Here is a 22364-nt window from a genome sequence, read left to right as displayed (position 1 = left end):
AATTGTACAATATAATATTGTGGTGGTTCATCTTATAATTCAGTCTAGAGAATGCACCAGACAGCATCTAAGACCTGCAAAAATTAAAAAATGTCTAGGGGGACGGAGGCCCCCCAAACCCTTCGTGCCATTTCGTCCGCGTGCATTTTTCAGGGCAATCTCTATTGGGCTCAGGGCCATCTGTAAATTAGCTTAGATGGCCCTGTGCTTAAAAATGCGATTTAAAAAAATGCGATTAAAAATGCGATTAAAAATGCGATTAATTTCGATTAATTCATTACAAAGCCTCTAATTAATTAGATTAATTTTTTTAATCGAGTCCCGGCTCTAATATAAATATAAAATAATGTATTATATATTACATTATTGCCTCTGAATTGGATTATTATCGGATAGGGTAATAACTAACTACGTTTGAAAGCAGAAGTCTAGGGCAAATAATTACAAGTCTCTTCAGTGCGCATGTCACACAACGAGATGCATTGTGGGACATGTAGTTTATGGGCAACATGCTTCTGTAAAGCGGCATGTAACCGTATAATAAACGTATTATATTCATTGCAAGCTCTTGCGGGGCCACATAAAATGAAGTCGCGGGCCGGATTTGGCCCCCGGGCCTTGAGTTTGACACCCCTGCATTTAGGCAGGTGGCCTAAAATGTTTATCTGCTACAAGCACCTGTTATTTGGTATGCGGCCGGTAACAATTTCATTCCTTGAGAGGCGGTAAGATTTCAAAAAGTGAATGTGATTTTCAACAATTCAAGTTTCCAAATAAAACTAATAAAACCCTGCTTGCAAATGATTCTGAGGAAGGAAATGCCAGCAGGTTTGTTCGGCCTTTAGGATGAATTAACAACGCTTTTTCTTTATTTTAAGGGAAATAAAACAAACCCATTACAAGCTTAGGGCACTTCTCATTTGTGCCTGTCTTGAACTGTTTGTCCGGTCTTGCTACTTCACCTTCATACGGATCGAAAAGGTACATATTTCTCTCTTGGCTTTATTGTCCTGTCGTCCAGATTCCACATTTGTCTGCCTGTAATGATCACGATATTTTGTTTCAGCGCTGCATAAAGCCTCCGTGTTGTTGTGGGGACTTTTCTCCCCCGGTGACCTCGCACGCCCAATTCTGCTGACAAAGGGAACGAGTAATCGGCTTTCCTCCGTCTGTATTGGCAGGCACACGGCGTACAGAGACTCTGATCATCTCACCACCACTGACAATTATGCTTCATGTATAATCAACCTTTACTCATCGGGGTTACATCCTGTCAGGGGCGGACTGGGGGGAAAAAGTGGCCCGGGGATTAATTGACAGACAGGCCCACTTAATGCGCGGCATGTATCGGCCGGCCGGCGACGAAAGTATGTTACTTAACAAAAAACCCTATGCCTTTAATGTTATTTTGGACCATTATTCATATAGTAATCACATTGAGCCCTTGAGTTGCCTAGAGCAAAAATAATTACGGCATATATTTAGTGATTTTAATGTTAACAGATCATTGATGCAATAACATTTTGACCCAATTTGCCTGACTTGACACATGGAATAAAACATGGGCGACGTACGAAGCATCCTCAATGTGGGTGAGACAATTTAACAGGGGGTGTGGGCAGGTGATGGACCTCACCTCCTCTAGGGGGGTCCGGGGGTAAGCTCCCCCGGGAAGATTTTTTTTAAATGTCGAAGTTAAAAGCATCAATCTGGTCCATTTTGAGAGCAAAATTAGGGACTAAATCTATGGCAGTCAGTAGGGGCTTGGACTGTGAGCTGTAGGGTCGCCGGTTCAAGTCCCCGACCAGACCTATTTGGAGTGTGGACTTCTACTTGGAGAGGTCCCAGTTCACCTCCTGCAAGAAACCAGACAAGGCTGTACCTTTAGTAATGAATATTACATGTTGTGAGGAAATCTTTCCACCAATAATTCCAATATGTAATCCAAAATGTATTCACTTCAGGTTTACGAAAGTAACTGTAATCAGATTACTCGTTTTTCAAATGTAACACGAGCTGAATACAGTTACTTGATTTTTGTATTCTGATTACGTAACGCCGTTACATGTATTCCATTACCCAACCCTGGCCACACCCCACTGGGCTGGGCTGGGCCGGAACACTTACAAATGTGGGCCGGTAGGATTTAGGCAAAAAAAAAAGATTTTTTTTTTTTTTCCGTTGGCCCTACGGCCCACACACAGCACCGGCCCACCGGGGAAACTCCCGGTATTCCCGATGGTCAGTCCGCCCCTGCTTCCTGTTATCCACGAGCCACGGAGACTTTATTTTATAGGGTTGCATCGATTCACTTAGTCTTGTGTCTTATTTTTATAGAGGAATAATTATTTATTTCGTTTTAATTATTTTGCCTCCATGTGTCTCTTAACCTGTTAACATGTTATAATTGGTTGCTCGGTCTTAACATCTGATCTGAGGGGAATTTCTTGTTGTTTATTTGTAACGTGTGATGTGTCGCCATTTTGTAACGCGGCTGCACTTGCTGTATGAAAAGTGCTACATAAATAAAGCGTTATTATTATTAATATGTGTACGGCTAGCTGCACCCGCACTGCGAGGGGGACCCAAGTTCCCATCAGCAAAAACACGTGGGTTTATTACATGGGTTTGCTATCCTGGCTCCAAGATGGTGGAATGAGCTCCCCATTGACAGCAGAAAGCTTACACACCTTCCGGCGCAGACTGAAAACTCATCTCTTTCGACTCCACTTCGAGCGATAGAACTATTAACAAAGCACTTATATACTAACAAAGGACTGGCTTCCCTAAAGCCAGTTGAGTAGCACTTGAAATGTTTTAGCTCTATGAAACCTGATGTACTTATGATTCTGTTTTCTTCAAGTTTGTATCTTCTTGGTCGAATGCACTTATTGAAAGTCTCTTTGGATAAAAGCGTCAGCTAAATGTAATAAAATATCAGAATGCTCCGGTCTTGCGTGAGTGGTGGAAATCCAGTAATTCACCAGGACCAATGGGCAGTAAAAGCTAAAAGAAGATCCTGTATTTTTTGTAGTTGTCCTCTCTTTAACCTCAGACATATTCCGGTCACAGAGGTGTCCTGTCAGCGTCCTCAGCAGGATGTCAGGGGACTGAACCGTGACCTCACATCAACCCGGCACAACACTCTCACACTCATGCCCAAGCGCACAGCCATGGATCAATGCCTTCCTTCCTTTCTCTCTCTCTGTGTGACTGAAGCTTTGACTACTTTCCAATTCTCTGTCTCCCATTTCAGACCGACACGCTCAGAACCAGAATACTTTATTTATCCCGGTAGTTATAAAGCGGTGCCGTAATGGCGTATCTTTGCAGACACACCCAGATGTTAGCATCACTGGGGCTACTTTCACAAAAAAGCAACGTTATTCCTCCAATGAAATCTGGATGATAATAATAACAACTGCCGTATGTCGCTTTGGATCAAAGCGTCAGCTAAATGCAATGTGTACGCCATGCAGTTTCGTTGAGTACTTTGTTAAGACGTTTTCTCCTTGATATAAATGTTATCCTGGTGTCATCCTCTTCCTGAGCTGCAGCTTTAAATCGATGACTTTATACGTACACCTGTATTCAGGAGCTTACCACCAGCAGCAGCAGCAGCACACTGTACACACAGAACATATTAATGCGCCTTAATAAGCTTAACCTGTATATTCCATCATCCTTTCAAGGAACATTTTCCACGCTGTTGTTAGAAAGGTTTTTATAGATTATTTAAAATGCTGTTTAAATACTTTTACATTACAATACATTGTACATGCAGTTTGTGGAGTCTGTATATAACATTACAAGAGGCGATTAGACACAATGACTAATCCCAGGTTCTGATGGGTCAGATACCAGCGAGGGGAATAGTCAATTGCAATAATAATGTAGCAAGGTCAGGTGCAGACGCTGGAAGAATATAAAGAAGGATCCTTAAAGGACTCCAGCCTTGGGCTTTGGGTCCGCTGAAGAGTCCACTTTTTCTGTAGAAACGTCATCGAAAAACAAATGACGTACGGTGATGGTGCCAGAGTAGGGCGGGACTTCCACAGGCCGGCCGGATGCTGATTGGAGGATCATGTTGCCAAGAGACTTTTTTTTTTAAGTCTGCGCACCTACCAACGAGAGCCAAGTCTTTGCTGTCTGTGATTTCTATGACGTGACGGAGTCCTTGGCCAAGTGAATATATGTCTTTTGCTCTCTCATAATAAATAGTTAAACTTAGAAGTCGTGTGTCCTTCCTGGAATTTGGAACACAACAAGTTACATCATTTAATTATCCAATATTTGGGAACAGACGGGATAATGGCTGCTGTGGACACTTTCAACATGCGTTATTAAGAAGATGTACCCGATAGTGGAGTGGAAGTAAGACATGCATCAAATAGAAAAACTCAAGTAAAAGTACCTTACATGTGTTCTTAAGCATTGCAAGTACCTGAGGAAATGAACACTTAAAGTAAAGACAAGTGGACATGTAGACAAGAGTTGTGAAATGGGGATGAGACTCCTCCAGTGTCCACACCTGCAATACATTACAATTACATTTGGCAAATTTGATCGAACAATACCGTTTCCAAAATGAGACTTCAAAGCCTTTCCTTCAAAGCAAATGCTTGTATTCTGCAGGAGAAATAACAAATCTGATTATTACAATCTTTGAAGTCTAAAATTCAAAAGTGCATTACCTTCAGGGAAAAGGTTTTACTTTTGTGTGTGTTATTTTCCCACAGAAAACAGTGTGAAATGATTATGCAATTCCCTCCTTAGGATATTTAAAAACAACACACTTTAGAGCAGGGGTCTCAAACTCAAGGCCCGGGGGCCAAATCAGGCCCGCGACTTCATTTTATGTGGCCCGCAAGAGCTTGCAAATAATATAATACGTTTATAATACGTTTAGAATAGAATATGCCCATAAACTACATGTCCCACAATGCATCTCGTTTTGTGACATGCGCACTGAAGAGACTTGCAATTATTTGCCCTGGACTTCTGCTTTAAGTTATTATCCTATCTGATAATAATCCAATTCAGAGGCAATAATGTAATATAATACATTATTTTATATATATATTTATATAGTTACAACCGGCCCTTTGAGTGCAGCCTTTATGCAAATGTGGCCCGTGATGAAATTGAGTTTGACACCCCTGCTTTAGAGACATTGTTCGTGTCCTATGTGGAAGCTGTAGTCCTGAGTACTGGGTAAGAAAAAGGTACAATTTCAAAAAGAATCTGAATATATTACCAATGTTTCTCATTTGCAAATACATGTCAAAGTATACACATGACAGTATGGCTTTTTTTCATTTCAAGAGCAAATATGTTGTATTTTAGCTGATCATAAGGCACCAACAAGTCCCAGAGATATTAAATGAGAAAATATCATGTTGAAGTTCTCAGGTTTGTCCACCAGAGGGAGGAAGTGGATTTAAAAAGTCTCTCAGAGCTGCTTCAACATGATATATGTCTTTCTTTGGCAAAGTGAAGTAAAGTGATGGGTGCTCAGAGCCCAGCACGTTGTCAGGCGACACCAGGTGGTGGTCTGCCTCTCAGATCAGTCATGTAGGCAGCATGTAGTGTGTAATGGAAGTCACGATTATGACAAATGATACGATTAAGGCTGATGAGGTGAGTCTCTCTCTTCCATCACCCCCCCTCACATGACGGAGCAGCACTGACAGCTCTTACGCTTGGGAATGCCTCCACCTTCTGCTACACTGGGGGAAGATGAATTATGCAGCCCCTCGTCGGCTTCCTCTCCGACGTTCGCTCCGTTTCCATCCAGGGGAATGTCCTGAAACTCTTTGGACTCTTTTCGGGGCGTTTGGGGTCCTAAGACGGTTTCTTCCCCTTCCTCGTCGATCATCACTCGCTCCACGGTGATCGGACCTTCGTCTTCCTCTTGGCTCTGGTCGGAGTATCCCATAAACACCAAAGTAACCGGGCCTTCTTCTAGATTCAGATCCTCCACGTTATCGACTTCTCCGGGAATGTCTCGTACCGCCATGTTGCTTCTGTCCACTTCGTTGTTTCCAGAACATTCCTGTGTCTTCAGATCAAACTCGTTGCTTCTGTCCACTTCGTTGTTTCCAGAACATTCCTGTGTCTTCAGATCAAACTCTTTGCTTCTGTCCACTTCGTTGTTTCCAGAACATTCCTGTGTCTTCAGATCAAACTCGTAGCTTCTCGAGGTGTCTCCCGGCGTCTCTTCCTCGTTTTGACGGCTAAAAACAGACAATAATTTTCCCTTCGGAGCTTTGTTAGCGTCTTCGTTCTTCATCTTTACCTCCTCCGGCGTGACCGTGACTTCGTCCAGCAGGACTCTCATCCCAATTCCGTCCACGATACTCAAGATCTGCCCGAGCTCTTCGGACGAGGGTTGGTTTCCCGATCCTCCGACAGCGTGGATGCTCTTCCTGCCGTCGTCGAACACGGTGGTGGTCGCTCCGGACGGCGAGGACAGGGGGGCCACGGAGCGAATAACGGTGGCCCCGGTCTTAGGGTCTCTCTCCACCTGCACTGACAACATCCCCAGGACTGAAAACACAAGAGATGGAAGTGGAATTAAATTATAGTTATTTTATCATTTTTTAATTTGTATCTTTGATTTTATCTTTAATTGTATTAATCTGTGCTGTCCTGTTTTTCGTCCTTACCCTGTTGCTGTTAAACTATTATTTTATGATTTTTGATTAATAAAAGGTCCGTCTTATCTTATCTTAAAAATTGAATATATAAATGGTATAAATATATAATAATAATCAGATTACTTTATTTGTCCGAGGTGGGGGAAATTAGGTTTTGTGATCCCCATTTTAGAATGAAATTAAAACACAAGAAAATGAGGGTGAAATAAATAAAACCAATAATGAAATATACAATAATACTAATACAAATAAAATAATAAAAACAATAATAAAACAACATAATTGTAAAGTCAAACATTTTAATAAAATCATTAAAACTAGTTGGTAGAAATGTGGAAAAAACAAGTAATACATGAGAAGTTTGATATTTAGAAGTGTCAAATACTGTAGTATTATATATAGGCCCTTATCAATAAAAGCTGCTTAAAATCTGTGATATGAATTCATTAGATTGTTTTATCTTTCAGTTGAAATGTAACCTGACAGCAGAAGGTTCCACTATATATGATCCGGCACAATAGAAAGTATATAAAAGACAAACACGGTAAGTTTGTTACTCCAGCGGGCAAAACAAATTAACAGAAATAACAAAGTGAGTAAATATAACATTTTCTGAGTCTGTTACGTCTGCACCGATGTTAAGTCCCACCCTGGGGGCAGAGTGACTTTAAGGGGTCATCATACGCAAGAGGAGAAGAGAGAGTTGAATACAAATAACTTTTGTAGCCTACATTTCTGTTTATCTAGTTTAAAATTATTTAACATTGTGGGGGTTTTTCAGCTTTGTTTTAGTCGCACAAACAAAACGGGCTGTAGCCAAACTTCTGAAGAACCTTTTAAACTGTGCAAATAAATGCTATACAATACATTTTTTAATTTTATATACACACATTGACTTATATAATGTGTGTATAAGTTTTTTTTTTTTAAATTGATCTGTGAAATGAAAGCCAATTTCCCCCGGGATAAATAAAGTACTCTTATTTTGATTAAACTCAAATAATGAATGTATACATTTGGTATGCTCCGTGCTAGCGGCCATTGCACCATAATAAATAGTGAACACCTACATTTACGATAAATTCAAAGAGGCTCTTCCTGTCTCTCACCTGAGCGTCCATCTTGTCCACTTTCAGGAAACGTCCTTTGTGCCATTTTTGGGGAGAAGTGATGCTTTCTCTCTTTATTCACTGAAACAGAACATGTTGAAGGTAAGTTTGAGAAACCGGCTCGAGATTAACTTGTTGTTATATTCCATGGAATGCTCTTAACGTCCCGATAGCAATGAATATCTGAAGTGCTTTGACAAAAAATCCATAAAAATATTTCATCTGTGGAAGCCGTGGCGCTGTAAAAAGCACGACCAATCATCTGAGCCGGCTAAAGTAACTGGATGGCCTACCTGCCTGTCAGCCTTCCATCGGGGCACAAACTTATCTCGTGCCCTCATTGGTCATGTGCGCGTTCGTGTGTGTTGGAGGAGGGGCTCTGTAAGGAAGTAGTGGATTTCTTCCGGTTGTGTATTTTCAAATTCTAGCGCACTCGAGCTGGTTTCTCCAAAATTCAAAATTTCTCCAAAACCGGCTCGAGATACACTTGTTGTTATATTCCATAGAATGCTCTTAACATCCCGATAGCAATGAATATCTGAAGTGCTTTGACAAAAAATCCATTAAATGTCATCTGTGGAAGCCGTAATACTGTAAAAAGTACAACCGTGTGCATTGCAGCAGTACTTCAATGACTCGCCAGCAACAGGCGGCCACTTTCACCAGTCTGCTGACGTCATGTGCGCGTTCATGTGTGTTCACGTGTTCATGTGTGTTCACGTGTTCATGTGTGTTGGAGGAGGTGCTCTGTAAGGAAGTCTGAAGGAAGGGGCGGATTATTTTCGGCTGTGTACTTTCAAATGTTAGTGCACTCGAGCCGGTTTCTGAAATGTACCTACCCCACCTTTAAATCAAGTTAAATACAATTATATTTCTCACTCACTCGTGTAGTTATGTGGCTTTGCATTATGCTGATATTATATCAATAATAATCTATAATTGTATTATTTTTAGAATGAAATTAGATACAACTAAAATAATGATATAAACATAGGAAGTACATTTCCAATAAAAAAATAACATAAAATAAGATAAAGACTATTATATAAACATAAGAAGTAAAGTTTAAATGTCCAGTAAAAACAAAATATAATACAAATATTGATATAAACACAAGATGCTGAAGTATGAATATGTAATAAAAAGCTAAAATAAAAATATTAATATAATCATAAAAAAATGTAGGTAAAATGTCCTATAAAAAATAAAATATTTATTTAAAGCTAAATATGAACATTGAACTGCAATATAAAACATGTATATTACAATATACATACAGTGGTTACTACTGAAATATCAAACTTAGTTCAATTGTCTGAAACTGAACCTAATCAGAACACTTTATTTATTACAATGAAGTAAAAATAAAAGATAAATAAAAATAAGGATAAATAAATTAAAATATTGTTTATATAAACATAGGAAGTAACTTGCAAAAAAGCTGAGTCAAATGTTCAATAAAAATAGAATACAAATATGTATATAAACTAGGGCTGTCAGTCGATTAAAATATTTAATCGCGATTAATCGCATGATTGTCCATAGTTAATCGCGATTAATCGCACATTTTTTATCTGTTCTAAATGTACCTTAGAGGAATATTTTTCAAGTTTTTAATACTCTTATCAACATATGAGTGGACAAATATGCGTTATGCTAATGTTGATTATCATTTGAACAATGACAAATATTCTCATGAATATTAAACACAACAACCTGGAACCTCTCTCATTCAATACAAATGGTGTGTGTGTGTGTGTGTGTGTGTGTGTGTGTGTGTGTGTGTGTGTGTGTGTGTGTGTGTGTGTGTGTGATCGTTGGAGCTATGTGCAACTCAAGGCATATGCTCGAACGGGAGCTGCCTGGACGCTGCAATCATGTTGCTGCAATCATGAGTGTGCTGACTTCTCCTACAATGTCCCGCTGTCTGCTTCCTGCATCAAGTCAAGTGCTCGGTGCAGTTGTGTGGATAGGGTGCTCCTCTGTTTTCATTTAAACAGCTCCTTATATCCGTTAGCGCAGCTAGCTAGCACCAGATGCTAACAACAACAATAGCCGCGTTCACACTGCGGTACGGTAATGCACGTACGGTCTCTCTCTCGCTCGCTCGGGCCACACAGACACACACACACCCTCCCGGTCCTCCCGATGGCCAGTCGGTGCCTGCCGGTGAGCGTGGAAGTGTGGTCTGCCACAAGCGGGCGGCAGGAGAGGGGCTGTCAGCAGCATCAGCTTGTAGATGGTATTTTAAACCGTTATTAACGCGTTAACTTGACAGCCCTAATATAAACATTAAATTATAGTTAAATAAAAATATGCACATTGAACTGCAATATATCTATTTTTATTACAAAATATACATGCAGTGGCTACTTCCCCTAAACTTTGTGCACATTGTGATATAACCTGTATATTACAATGTATACAATGATTACTACTCTTAAGCTTTGTGCACCAGGTGGAGACAGGCTGAAGGGGTCGGGCTAAACTTTCCCCCTCTAAGTTAACGCAACGAAGGACTCACACGTGAGCAGATCGAGGGCAAGCTTGTTTCTCAGCCTCGGCTCCATTCTGTCACCCCGATTTAAATTACCATTCTTCGTGCAAAGACTTAGTCATGGCAAATTATCATCCGTCAGAGGGAGAGAATAGACTCTGGATAGGCGAGTCATGAGAGTGACAAAGAGGGGATGGAAGCTGATGCTAAGCTAATGACCGTTTCTTACCTTGTCCTCCTCAGTGCCTGCGGGCAAAAAGCGAGGAGACAATTTAAGTGCTCTCTGCGGTGCCACACTTAAAACAGACACCGAGTCTGCAACTTTAAACACATGCCTCCCCCTCCTCAACTCGTAACCCTGCCATAAATATTTCACAGTCATCATCAGATAAGTGTTGGAGCGAGCTTAGTGCCGTCACATCGAGAGGACATTACAGCTGGATACCTTTTAGTTAGAGCTAAATCTGGGCTGTACAGTGAAGAGGAACATTAGATTACATGTAACCCTGTCATCGCACAACATATGACCAAGTACTGGGACGGTGACATGCAATTAACAATTTACCAGAAGTGCAAGAGGAGCAGAGCAATGTTAATGAATTAATCATGGTTAATCACAAGTTTAAAATACTACTTGTATTTTGGGGGGAGATCCCCAAAGAGAGATTGGCCTGGAGTCGGTGCAGTACCATGAGCAACTTTCTCTACTTGCTTTGTCTTTCCACGGCCATGCGATTCATGTTAAATATCCACGTTGGAATTAGGGGACACTTTGGGTAACACTTTGTAAAAAAACACGTTTAGATTTTCCAAATTAATCCAGAGCGTTGACACGTTACAAGTGACAGCCTTTACATAAATATGACAGATGTAAAAAAGCTAAAGTATAAACAATATTAACAGTAGTTCAAAGGTAGTACAAACAGTATTATAAAGACAGTAGTATATACAGTGGTAACCCTATAGATCAGTATTGACACTATAAGAGATGTAACCAATATAGTCGGTTGTATGAATAAAATGATGATACATTTGCCAAAGAATATTATGAATGTAGGCTGAAATTATATTAAAATATCTTATGTTTTTACCGAAACATCTGTTTTTAGTCCACATATTAAAATAAAAGGTATTTTATTCTCCTGTACAGTATTTGATTTTACATTCTCATTTAACATCTGTTTTATCTCATTCCATACCTGACCTTTATGTCCCTTGCACTGTTTATTAAAGTGGACCTATCATGCTATATTTTAATAATATATTGTAGAGCCATACCTATATAAAACATGTCTGTGAAGTTTTTTTTCAAAATACCAAAGAGATCATGCATTTTAGCCATGCCTCATTTCGCTCTATTTGAGCCCTGTTTTTGCAAGGGCTGATTCTGTGAGAAGTCTTCTTCGCTGCTTTTGTGGCAGACTACAGCGCCACCTACAGGCCTGGCATATGAACTACAGCGTCTCCAGCGCTTTCGAGCGGCAAAGGCCGTGGCTGTCTCCTCCTGATTGGTGGAGAGTTGCCCATATAGGCGGAGCTCCCCGTCTCTGACGTCAGAGCATTTTAAAATCTGGATCAGTCTGTTTCAGATCCGTTGCAGCCCCGTTTTTTAGAGATTTGGGTACGGAGGAAAAGAGAGGGTTGTGTTTTCTGACAATTGGTGAGTTCCCTGACACCGGGGACACATATTCATGTATAAAAGACATACAAAAGTGCATTTTGCATGATAGGTCCACTTTAAGATATTAATTGCCAGTTGTTGTTGTTGTCGTTGTTGTGCATATGACAATTAAGCCCTTGAGTCTTTACTTGAATGTTATTCATGAATACTTCTTGAAAACAATGAAGACATCTGTTTCATTATTCACCAAATTCAGGGTAAAATTCTGTGTTTACTCATGCAGTGATGAATCATAATGTGGTAGGAGTGTTCTCTATTTTTTATTCATGAAACATAATTCCAAGCGCTCGCATCCCATCTGTGCAGGCCAGCAGACTATTCTTCTGTTTTACTGTAACATTTATTTATTTACACATCGACTGCCTGGGATGTGGCGCGAGGCCAAACTGAATAACATTTACATCTTTTGACCTAAGAGATCAATTTGTTCCCTTATTCATATTCAGCAGATGCAGCAGTACAGATTTTTTAAAGTTCAGCCTTTGGGAAGAAATGACCTTATGGTGCTGCCTTTAAAGTGTCTCAAATCTTAAATATATAAATGCTATTTACTGCTGCTGTGTATCAATTTGCATAATTAAGACAAGATTATTGATCCCAATTTCGGTAATGTTTGCGTTGAAGCAGCATAAAAAACAAGGCATTGCCAGAAGTAGACATTAAAAGAATAGAAATAAACAATTCTCAAAGTAGAAATAAAACAGCATTAAAAAAGGTAGAACATACAAGTTGAGCGTAAAGATAAAAAGTCTGTCTGACAAATAAAACACTATTAAAATGCCGATTTACAGTAAATCCAATATAAAGCAGGATATTATATACGTTAAGTGTGTAAGGAACGGAATATTAAATTAAATATAAATGTATAATGTGAATACTTGTGTACATTACACGTGATCTTTTGAGTGCATAAGTGCATCCCAATGTAAAGCATGGGAAAATGAGTACCATGATAGAACCCTCATATGGTCAAAAAGGTAAAAACTCAACGACGGCCATCTTGGCTACGTAGCGAAATTGGCGGGAAAACAGCGATATACAAATAAAAGTTACACATGTGTTTATTTTTCCTCTATTTATCAAACGTACCACTATACTGTAGTCAAAAGAAGCCACCGTTACTTGTGTTGGGTTTATAAAGCAGTTCGTAATGATTTTGGAGTGTGATATAACGTTGCTAGCTAGCAGCTCGTAACTGCAACGACCGTCCATTGCATCCCATGTGCGGTTTAAGAAAACAATACAATGTCTTAAACTGTGTCTTTTCTTTCGTTTCTTTCGCCAATCATCTATACTAGTGTGACGGGGTTCTATTTGTCCGTTTCAAAACATAGGCAGAGTCGGATGATTTAAGCTCCAAAACTTTATTTATAACAGCAACAAAAGAATATATACTGTTTGATAAAAGTTGAAACAGTATAACTTAAATAAACAAAATCAAAGTTACCAAATTTGGTTGTCTATTACTCATGGAGTAAACACATTCTAGCTGTTGCCTTCACTGCAACAATCTCCCGAATGATTCTTCCAGGGCCAACACCGTCCCTTTTGTACCCATAGCCCCTCCCCACAGGCTTACCGTCAACCGGTTACACAATTATCTCCAAACCACATTGTCAACATAAATGTAATTTCCTCAAACATGAGGAAACTATCTGCACCAAACATACACAGGTTAACTACCTCTTAACAGTCATTCCCCATAATTAATAAACACAAAATAAATAATAAATTGCATCCTATTTAAATCACGGAAGTGATGCGCCTCCGTCTTTTCCACCTTCCCTTTGCTGGGGAGACGGCGGTGAAACTCCGCCCGCCGCTCCCCACGTAAGTATGGGGTAATATAGTTAAATGTATGTTGAAATAATTGTAGACTCACAAGCGTGCACTTGTGGTCACGCTACAGAAAGGAAGGGGAAAAGGTGGACGTTTTAGTGATGATTTAACCTTATTTATTGACGAACGGAAGAGAGCAGGAAACGTTTGGTGTGTGTGTGTGTGTGTGTTGCCGCTATGGCTGTCAGTGGCGGAGTCAGTCACTCTGTGATCCGCTCCGTCACAACTAGGCTTTGCTTATTGCTGTCCTTAAATGCTTAAAGATGCATGTACTCATATTTATCATTCTAACCCAGAAGTATTGTGGTTATTTGGTAAATTGCACCTGTATCTCTGCATGGAATGTCTCTATATTAAAGGGGACCTACCATGCAAAATGCACTTTGTGATGTCTTTTCTACATCAACATGTGTCCCCGGTGTGTCGTGGATCTCACGCAGCATCAGGAAATAAAACCCTCTCTCTTTTCCTCCGTAACCAAATCTCTAAAAACGAGGAACAACAGAACTGATCCAGATTTTTGTCCGATATGACGTAATATCTGAAATGTGGACACACGGGCCAATCAGAAACGTTGCTATCAGAAACAATGCCGGACTGTTTTGGACGTAATATGGTCGGTGTTTACATTAGCATCGCTAACACTCAGAGCTAACCTGTACGGGAGAGCATGTGTGTGAAGAAGCAGGAAGTGAAAAGGAACTCACCTCGTGGTGTAACCGGCAAGAGAGAAAGCCTTTGAGCTCCAGACTGTTTCAGATCCTTGATGATCCATGATATGGCGTTTCATCACGGCAGCATTTAGTTTAGACGGTAGCTGCCGGGTCCCGCATGAGCTCAGACCCCTCCTTTTTTTTTTTTTTTTAAAAGCCGTATACCAAAAATCAGCACTTTTGAAACAGGAAGTGAAATAGAGGGATATGAGGCATGGCTAGAATGGGTGATCTGTTTGGTATTTTGAGCAAAACACGTCATAAACATGTTTTTTATATATTTTAATATATCTGAGACCCATGCTATTGCCTAAAAATAGCATGATAGGTGACCTTTAATTTCCGTAAATTGGCTGTTGATATAATTTCATTTGTAATAACAGTCTTTGTCTGTATATGATTATTTGGTTGATTGTATTTCCTCTGTTTTATTAATTATTAATATAATTTCCTTTGTTTCTATCATTGTTCCAGACCACAGCCTGAATAAATAAACACGACTGGAAAGGTCTTTCTTTAAACGGGACACATATCCTGAGCAACTACAACACCCTAAGTCTCTCTTTTTTCTTTATAATATACAACATGGCAGTGCACTAAGGGAAGTTTATGAATTTGGACTGAATATATACATCTCCTAGTTTTCAAATGTCATTTTTTGAGGTAAACCTGGGTATTAGAAACATCTGCTTACTGTATCTCACCTGATTGTGGCTGTGTGTTGTGGCTTTACAGTTTACAGATCCCTTCTTTATTTCTTGGAAGACTTCTTCCTCAGGATTCTTTTGGCTTCGGTTTTTCTCCCTGACACATTGGCACAGAAATTATATTCGTTAACACACAAAAAAAATCCCAATTACAGCCCATAACATAACTAAATCAGAGCAGTGGAGCAAGAGAAAATAGACATTGTGTGTGTGTGTGTGTGTGTGTGTGTGTGTGTGTGTGTGTGTGTGTGTGTGTGTGTGTGTGTGTGTGTGTGTGTGTGTGTGTGTGTGTCCTTGGGTATAATCCATCACATTAGCTGTCACATGGCTGCCTCCTATTTTATCTCGTCACGGTCAAGATAGAAGTTTAACTGTGACGAAAATACTGTACTGCCTGCTTCATGGCCCATTATATCTTTAGACGTGAAACCCTGAATACAGTATCTACGTGCCAGCAGAGGGCAGAATAAATAGACTCAAAACCACAAGTGTTTCAGTCCTCCTTATCATGAATGTCTGTATATTGATATTGAAAAATTGTGATTGAATTAAGCTGTTAAAACATCACTCACGCTGTTTAGTGATCGTCTGCTTCTGTTCGTAGCGGCGATTCACTGAGCCACGTACTACCTCTCTGAGACCAAAGAAAAAGCAAGAAAAAGTTCAGCCTAAAGGTCAGTTAGAAAAGTAAATGTTTCAGGATTTTATCTCAGCAGTCTCCATTAATCATTAAACCCAGTGAGTCTCTTTCCTCAGTTTGTGTTCAGTTCACACAGGCAACACAGTATACTGTACTAGTCTATACACAGTTTCACATAATATCAGGGTCAGATTAACCACCATCATTTTTAAAACTATTGGTCTTTACTTTAGCACGAGGTAAACAAGATATCATGTTAAAAGACTAAAGCTAATGGGTCCATAATTTTCCCACTAGCTTACATATTTAGTATTTTAAAAGGTTTATTTCTAGTTTCAACTAAACCAAAAACCTCTTTTGGTGTGTGGATTAACTTGAGTCAAATGTATTACTTTCTTGGGTAATGTTGGCTTTTAGCAGCCTGAGAGTTAACTTTACCCCCTATAAAATATAAGGAAAGAGTGGCTAATGTTAGCCTGATAGCATAGAGCAGGGGTGTCAAACTCAAGGCCCGGGGGCCTAATCCGGCCCGCGACTTCATTTTATGTGGCCCGCAAGAGCTTGCAAAGAATATAATACGTTTATTATACTGTTACATGCTACTTTACAGTATATCTATATATGTTCATTTGAATTAATTTCTTATTTTATAGTTATTTCTTATTTTTATTTTTAATTGATCCTTAATTGTATTAATCTGTGTGAATCTTTGCTGTCCTGTTTTTCAATCTTACCCTGTTGCTGTTAAACTACTGAATTTCCCCACAGGGATTAATAAAGCTCCATCTTATTTTACAGAAGCAGGTTGCCCATAAACTGCATGTCCCACAATGCATCTCATTTTGTGACATGCGCACTGAAGAGACTTGCAATTATTTGCCCTAGACTTCTGCTTTCAGACATAATTACAAAGTTATTACCTTATCCAATAAAAATCCAATGCAGAGGCAATAATATAATACATTATTTCATATATATTATGTATTTATATAGTTACAACCGGCCCTTTGAGTGCAACCATAATGCTAATGTGGCCCACGATGAAATTGAGTTTGACACCCCTGGCATAGAGCTAGTTAGCCAAACATGCTAATGATTTCAGCTTAAAGTGGACCTATCATGCTATATTGGAAACATATATTGTAGGGCCATACCTATACAAAACATATCTGTGAAGTTTGCTTAAAATACCAAACAGTTCACCCATTGTAGCCATGCCGCATACTGCTCATACCCCTCTTTTGCAGCCCTGTTAGAGAAACGCGGATTTTGGGTCCTTAGCTTGAAAAAGAAAGAAAGAGGAGGTGGAGCTAATGCCTGATCAGAATTCTACCAGAGATAAAGTTAAATGCTGCTGTGATAAAACGCCATCTTGTTCTAAACCACATCAAGGATTATTTCTGAAACACTATGGAGTTCTAACCCTAATCCCTAACCCTAAACAAATGCTTTTTCTCTTGCGGGTTTAACACAAGGTGAGTTCCTTTTTTTATTTCCTGCTTTTTAAACACATGTGCTCTCCAGTACAGGTTAGCTCTGAGTGTTAGCGAGGCTTGCTAATGTAAACAAAGACGAGATTACGTCCAAAGCTCGTCAGGCATTGTTTCTGATAGCAATTTTCTGTGGGTCCACTGCCGATTTGACGTCAGATCGGCAGCAAACCTGTATCCGCTCGTTGTACACCCGTTTTTAAAAGATTTGGGTACGGAGGAAAAGAGAAAGGGTTTTATTTTCTGACGCTGCGTGAGTTCCCTGACGCATCGGGGACACATATTTATGTATAAAAGACATCACAAAGTGCATTTTGCATGATAGGTCCCCTTTAACTCTCAGGCAGCTAAAAGCCAACTTTACCCCCAATATAATATAAGGAAAGAGCGGCTAATGTTAGCCTGATAGCATAGAGCTAGTTAGCCAAACATGCTAATGGTTTCAGCTAACATCGTAGCACATACTGTTTTATCCATTTCTAAACTGTGTTTCTTGAAGAATTAAAAAGGCACTGTCCTCTAAAAGCTTTGGATTTAGAATATCACGCACACTACAGCCCCATAGCCTACTGTATGCTCTGCTTCAGCATGAGAAACAGACCCGCTGAGCCTTGTTATGGATGCTAGCTAAGATTGTACAATCCCTGCTAGCATCCAGTCCACCACAGAAAACAGAGACATGAATACAAACACGATGCACCCCAAGCTCCTCTGCCATTTTGTCTTCTCCACAGACCAAACAAGGCCTGTGGAGATGAGTAAGGCTGCTGTTGTCTGAGTGAAAGTGACAGTGAAAAGGTGTCTGTGAAAACCCTGATCCTGGAGCTAACACACAATCTGTCACTCATGGCTGGTTATGAGTAGGAGTGACAACCTGAAACCTGACATGGCCTTTTCTATTTCCACACGTTTGAAACCTCAAACTCTTGATCGATCCTACTCTCCAAAAACAGATATGTGTCGTGTGCATACTGGGCTCTATTCTTGTTGTGAGGTATCGGGGGGGAAACAGAGACAGTAGTGGACATGCTAGTTTTGTAGCTAACGTAGCTGCATTTACCGAACAAACCTTGCACCAAAACACGTTCTGTTGTAATGAGCATGACAGCCAACATGCACCATTTAACAGATAGTATTTTGAATCAACCCAGTCTCACGGCATTTCGTGTTATAGTTTCGTGTTCACCAACACGATTTTCCCATTTTTTTCGTGTCACACAGAACGATTTTAAAAGCAATGTATTTCTATTCTATTGGTAGTATGTTTCGTGCCTGCACCACGTCTTTTGGTCCGGTCGGGTCGTGGAAGACCGGAAACTGTGTGGTTCATAAAAACATGTTCTTACTCATTATCAAGCCACGATTATTGTTTTTATTTAAAATTGTATAATGTCAGACTTTTTTTGCCGTCCACGAGGAAAATTGCGATAGAATTACTAACTAAGAACTGCTAACAGAGCACTTATATACTAATAAAGGACTGGCTTATCTAAAGCCAGTTGAGTAGCACTTGAAATACTTGGCTCTATGAAACCTGAAGTACTTTATGATTCTGTTTTCTTCAAGGTTGTGTCTTCCTGGTCGAATGTACTTATTGTGCTTTGGATAAAAGCGTCAGCTAAATGCAATGTAATGTAATGTAAAAAAATAAATGTCTCAGAGCCTCAGAATACTGAAATCTGTATTTTTAAAATCTTTTTTTCCTTCTAATTTGTTATTATTTGGTGCAGGCACGAAACATACTACCAATAGAAATACATTGCTTTTAAAATCGTTCTGTGTGACAAGAAAAAAATGGGGAAATCGTGTTGGTGAACACGAATCAATAGATTACATTTCGTGACTATAACACGAAATGCCGTGAGACTGGGTTGTTTGAATAGCTAAGCAAACAGCTCAGTTTTAAGTTGAAAAAGTATTGAGTTCACTTAGTGATGATGCTAACGAGAAATGCAGTGTTCTTTACAAGGTAACACCACTTTTGTCCAAAATCCACACAAAAAGACATTTCCTTGAAATAGCTTTAAATACAAAAGTGACAAACTGCCTCACGTGTAGGCATCAGAAAGGGTTGTTGTATTTTTATGACACTGCAATAGAAATGGTTTGTCTCTGCCGCTAGCAATGCATTTGCCCCAAGGCGTTGTGTGTTTGGAGAAGGCAGAAATGTGTTGTACACTGTTTGTGTTAGTGTTCAAATGTGCACGATGCAGCACAGCAGTACATAGATAAAGTGGGTTGTTATGTGTGGCTTGTTTCAACAAAGCAAGCCCTGCAGCAATGTGAAGCCAGATAATCCCCAACTCAGGTCTAAATGTCCTTTTCGGTCAACACCACTCGTCTTGTTGCAGTTTTTCTCAGCACACGGACACTGGAGCTAGGTCTTTAAAGATTCCCTCCAACAGGATTATCAAATGCAACATACATACAAACTAACTTGAGAGTAAATCAGAGTCATAATACAGGGACCCACCCAGAACTCTGCGTTGGCGAGTGAGCAGAAGTCATAACACATGACGAGATATGAGGGTGGGACACAACAGTGGTCAATTTTTAACATGAAGCAGCTGGAAATAAGAGATTACAATGGATACAAAATATCACAGCCCAAGGTTTTGTACAGCCTTGACAAGAAAAGAGTGTTCAGTAAATCACAAGCAGTTACCTTGTATCTTGTAGGCAGATTTTCTTAACCGGACAGGCTTGTTTCCACCAGTTGTATGCTATAAGCCAGGGGTGTCAAACTCAATTGCATAAAGGGCCACATCAACGTTATGGTTTCACTCAAAGGGCCGGTTGTAACTTTAAGACAATATCAAAATACATATATAAATATTTAATATATATAACATAATTTATTATATTACATGATTGCCTCTGCATTGGATTATTTTCAGATACATCTGAAAGCAGAAGTCTTGGGCAAATAACTTCAGTGTGCATGTCACAAAATTATTTAAAAAGAAAAGCCAAATTCTGGAAAAACAAAAAAAGAAGAAGTGACATTTTGAGAAAATTCTAAGAAAAAAGCATATTTTGAAGAAAAAAAGGCAAATTGAGAAAAAAGGCAAATTTGAGATGCATTGTGGGATATGTAGTTTATGGGCAACGTGCTTCTGTAAAGTAGCATGTAACCGTATAGTAAACATATTATATTCTTTGCAAGCTCTTGTGGGGCCACAGAAAATGAAGTCGCGGGCCGGATTTGGCCCCCGGGCCTTGAGTTTGACACCCCTGCTGTTGGCTGTAGCTGTATATTTATTGTACAGACATAAGTAAGGTATCAATCACCTCAACAAATGGTAGTGAAGGTATTCATAAAAAATGTCAACGTTTTACCCTAACTTTTTCCAAATGGGCTTCCGTAGAAATCCTTTAAGGTGGTAAGGAATGAGTTTATTGCTAAAGTGACACACTGTAAAAGAAGATCTTGCAGCACAGCTAATAAGGCTGGAGGGTCAAATCCACAGGTGTACACTTCAGGACGGCCAGTTTGCGCTTTTTTGACCAATATTTCCAACTTCACTTGATTTCCTGCAACAGCTCCCTCAGAAAATAAAAAAACTATTGACATCAAATCTAAACCACATTTCATTGATTGGAAGTCATGTCTGTAATCTAACACACACAGAAAGAGGATTATCTATGAATGTTTAATTACTTACCCCACACGTATAAGAAGTCCTTTAAATTAGTCCCGAAAAAGGCAGGTTAATCTGAACTAAAGCCACTGTGTCTTTAGCTAACAATACACAGATCTTGATCCGTATAATTCTGTACTTGTAGCGGTGGGTTACACCCGACTTTTTCTCTTATTGTTCAGCAGTAACACCCCTCTGCAGTCATGGTCCCTGAAGATAAGAACTTGTTGTGTATGAGGGCAGGGTTCTGGGAAAAGACGGAGAGAGGGGGGGTATTTTTAGGCGAAGTAACCGCCAGATTTAAGCGAGGAGAAACAGCTGGGATGCCGAGAGAAATACTTTAATGACGCAGCACATTGTATGCATGACTCTAATGTTTACGGTTAATGTAAGCTGTGAGGCAGGCCCTTTGCTCTCTGTGGCGACATGAGTAACTTGTGTTTGTAGATTTTAAATTAGAGAGGTCAAGCAGGATCCACTCCAACCTTTTATTTCACAGATCAGTGATTACTAAATCAGAAAGTTAATGCTTTTCTCACACTTACTTCAGGCAGTGCAGATCAAGTGCGAGTGGTCCACTGAAGTGCCATGAGACAATGTTGGTGCAGTATTTTGACATGCGGTGAGAGTTCAGTTTAAACAACACTGAAATATACAGTAAGAAGAGAGCAAAAGTAAAGACAGAAAATCGTTGTTGGTGCTTCTCTGATTCAAACATGGGGAGAAACTAAGTATAAATTATACATGAAATAGAGACTTTTATGAAAACACAAGGGGGCAATAATTAGTACACCAAGCACAGACACTTAAAGTTTCAAATGTTACAGTACATAATGTAAGTAGTTGTTGTTTTTTTCTCATACTGATATTCTGCACAATCTGTGCTGTAAAGTGTCTCTACTGTAGGCTATTTTTATTTTATGTACAGCACTTTGGCTCGACCAAAAATCGTTTATAAATGTGCTATATAAATAAAACTTGATTTGATTTGTTGTACATTAGGCTTTACTCAAACCGCCTAACATGCATCAATCTACATCACACTATAAGCAGCTGTTTATAAAACAAACATAAAAGTTCAAGAACATAATAAGTGCACGATTACACATTACTTCAATTACCATTCACTTTCCCTTCACTGCCATTCTATGCGAGATAAGGGGCCACTTGTGTTAGCTTCCCCTCGTAAATCAAATCGGTATCTTCATTTTACTTGGTGGTTAAAAATGTGTTGATTTTTCAGTCAACTTTCCCCCCATTGGTCACTTGCCTCAAGCATGTGGGACCGAAACAGGATGGAGTTATTTTATTTTTAGCCATGCAAGGGGTGTGGCACTGGGGTTGTCCATCACTTTGGTCCATATCTTATCAACAAATACTGATTGTAT

The 22364-nt window shown here is 39.5% G+C and overlaps 1 protein-coding gene across 4 annotated transcripts; it reads right to left on the bottom strand.

The window, feature by feature from the left end:
• Nucleotides 1-3709: 3709 nt before the first annotated feature.
• On the bottom strand, nucleotides 3710-21196 carry LOC117442569 (palmdelphin-like). 4 transcript variants are annotated; one of them, XM_071202439.1, is made up of 6 exons: nucleotides 21001-21196; nucleotides 15778-15839; nucleotides 15203-15302; nucleotides 14493-14633; nucleotides 7769-7849; nucleotides 3710-6549 (listed from the first exon to the last, which is right to left on the bottom strand). In XM_071202439.1, the coding sequence occupies exons 5-6, from the start codon at nucleotides 7812-7814 to the stop codon at nucleotides 5669-5671; spliced, it is 927 nt and encodes a 308-aa protein (XP_071058540.1). In that variant the 5' UTR covers nucleotides 7815-7849; nucleotides 14493-14633; nucleotides 15203-15302; nucleotides 15778-15839; nucleotides 21001-21196; the 3' UTR covers nucleotides 3710-5668. The 4 variants fall into 4 exon arrangements, with proteins under 4 accessions (XP_071058540.1, XP_071058543.1, XP_071058541.1 ...); XM_071202442.1 differs by lacking the exon at nucleotides 14493-14633 and having other exon boundaries at nucleotides 21001-21195; XM_071202440.1 differs by lacking the exons at nucleotides 14493-14633; nucleotides 15778-15839 and having other exon boundaries at nucleotides 21001-21195.
• Nucleotides 21197-22364: the final 1168 nt, after the last annotated feature.

Source organism: Pseudochaenichthys georgianus, unplaced genomic scaffold (assembly GCF_902827115.2).
Source record: "Pseudochaenichthys georgianus unplaced genomic scaffold, fPseGeo1.2 scaffold_442_arrow_ctg1, whole genome shotgun sequence".
In the NCBI taxonomy this organism is placed as follows: domain Eukaryota; kingdom Metazoa; phylum Chordata; class Actinopteri; order Perciformes; family Channichthyidae; genus Pseudochaenichthys; species Pseudochaenichthys georgianus.
Note: the sequence above shows the minus strand (reverse complement) of the source record. Positions and strands in the feature narration are given on the sequence as shown.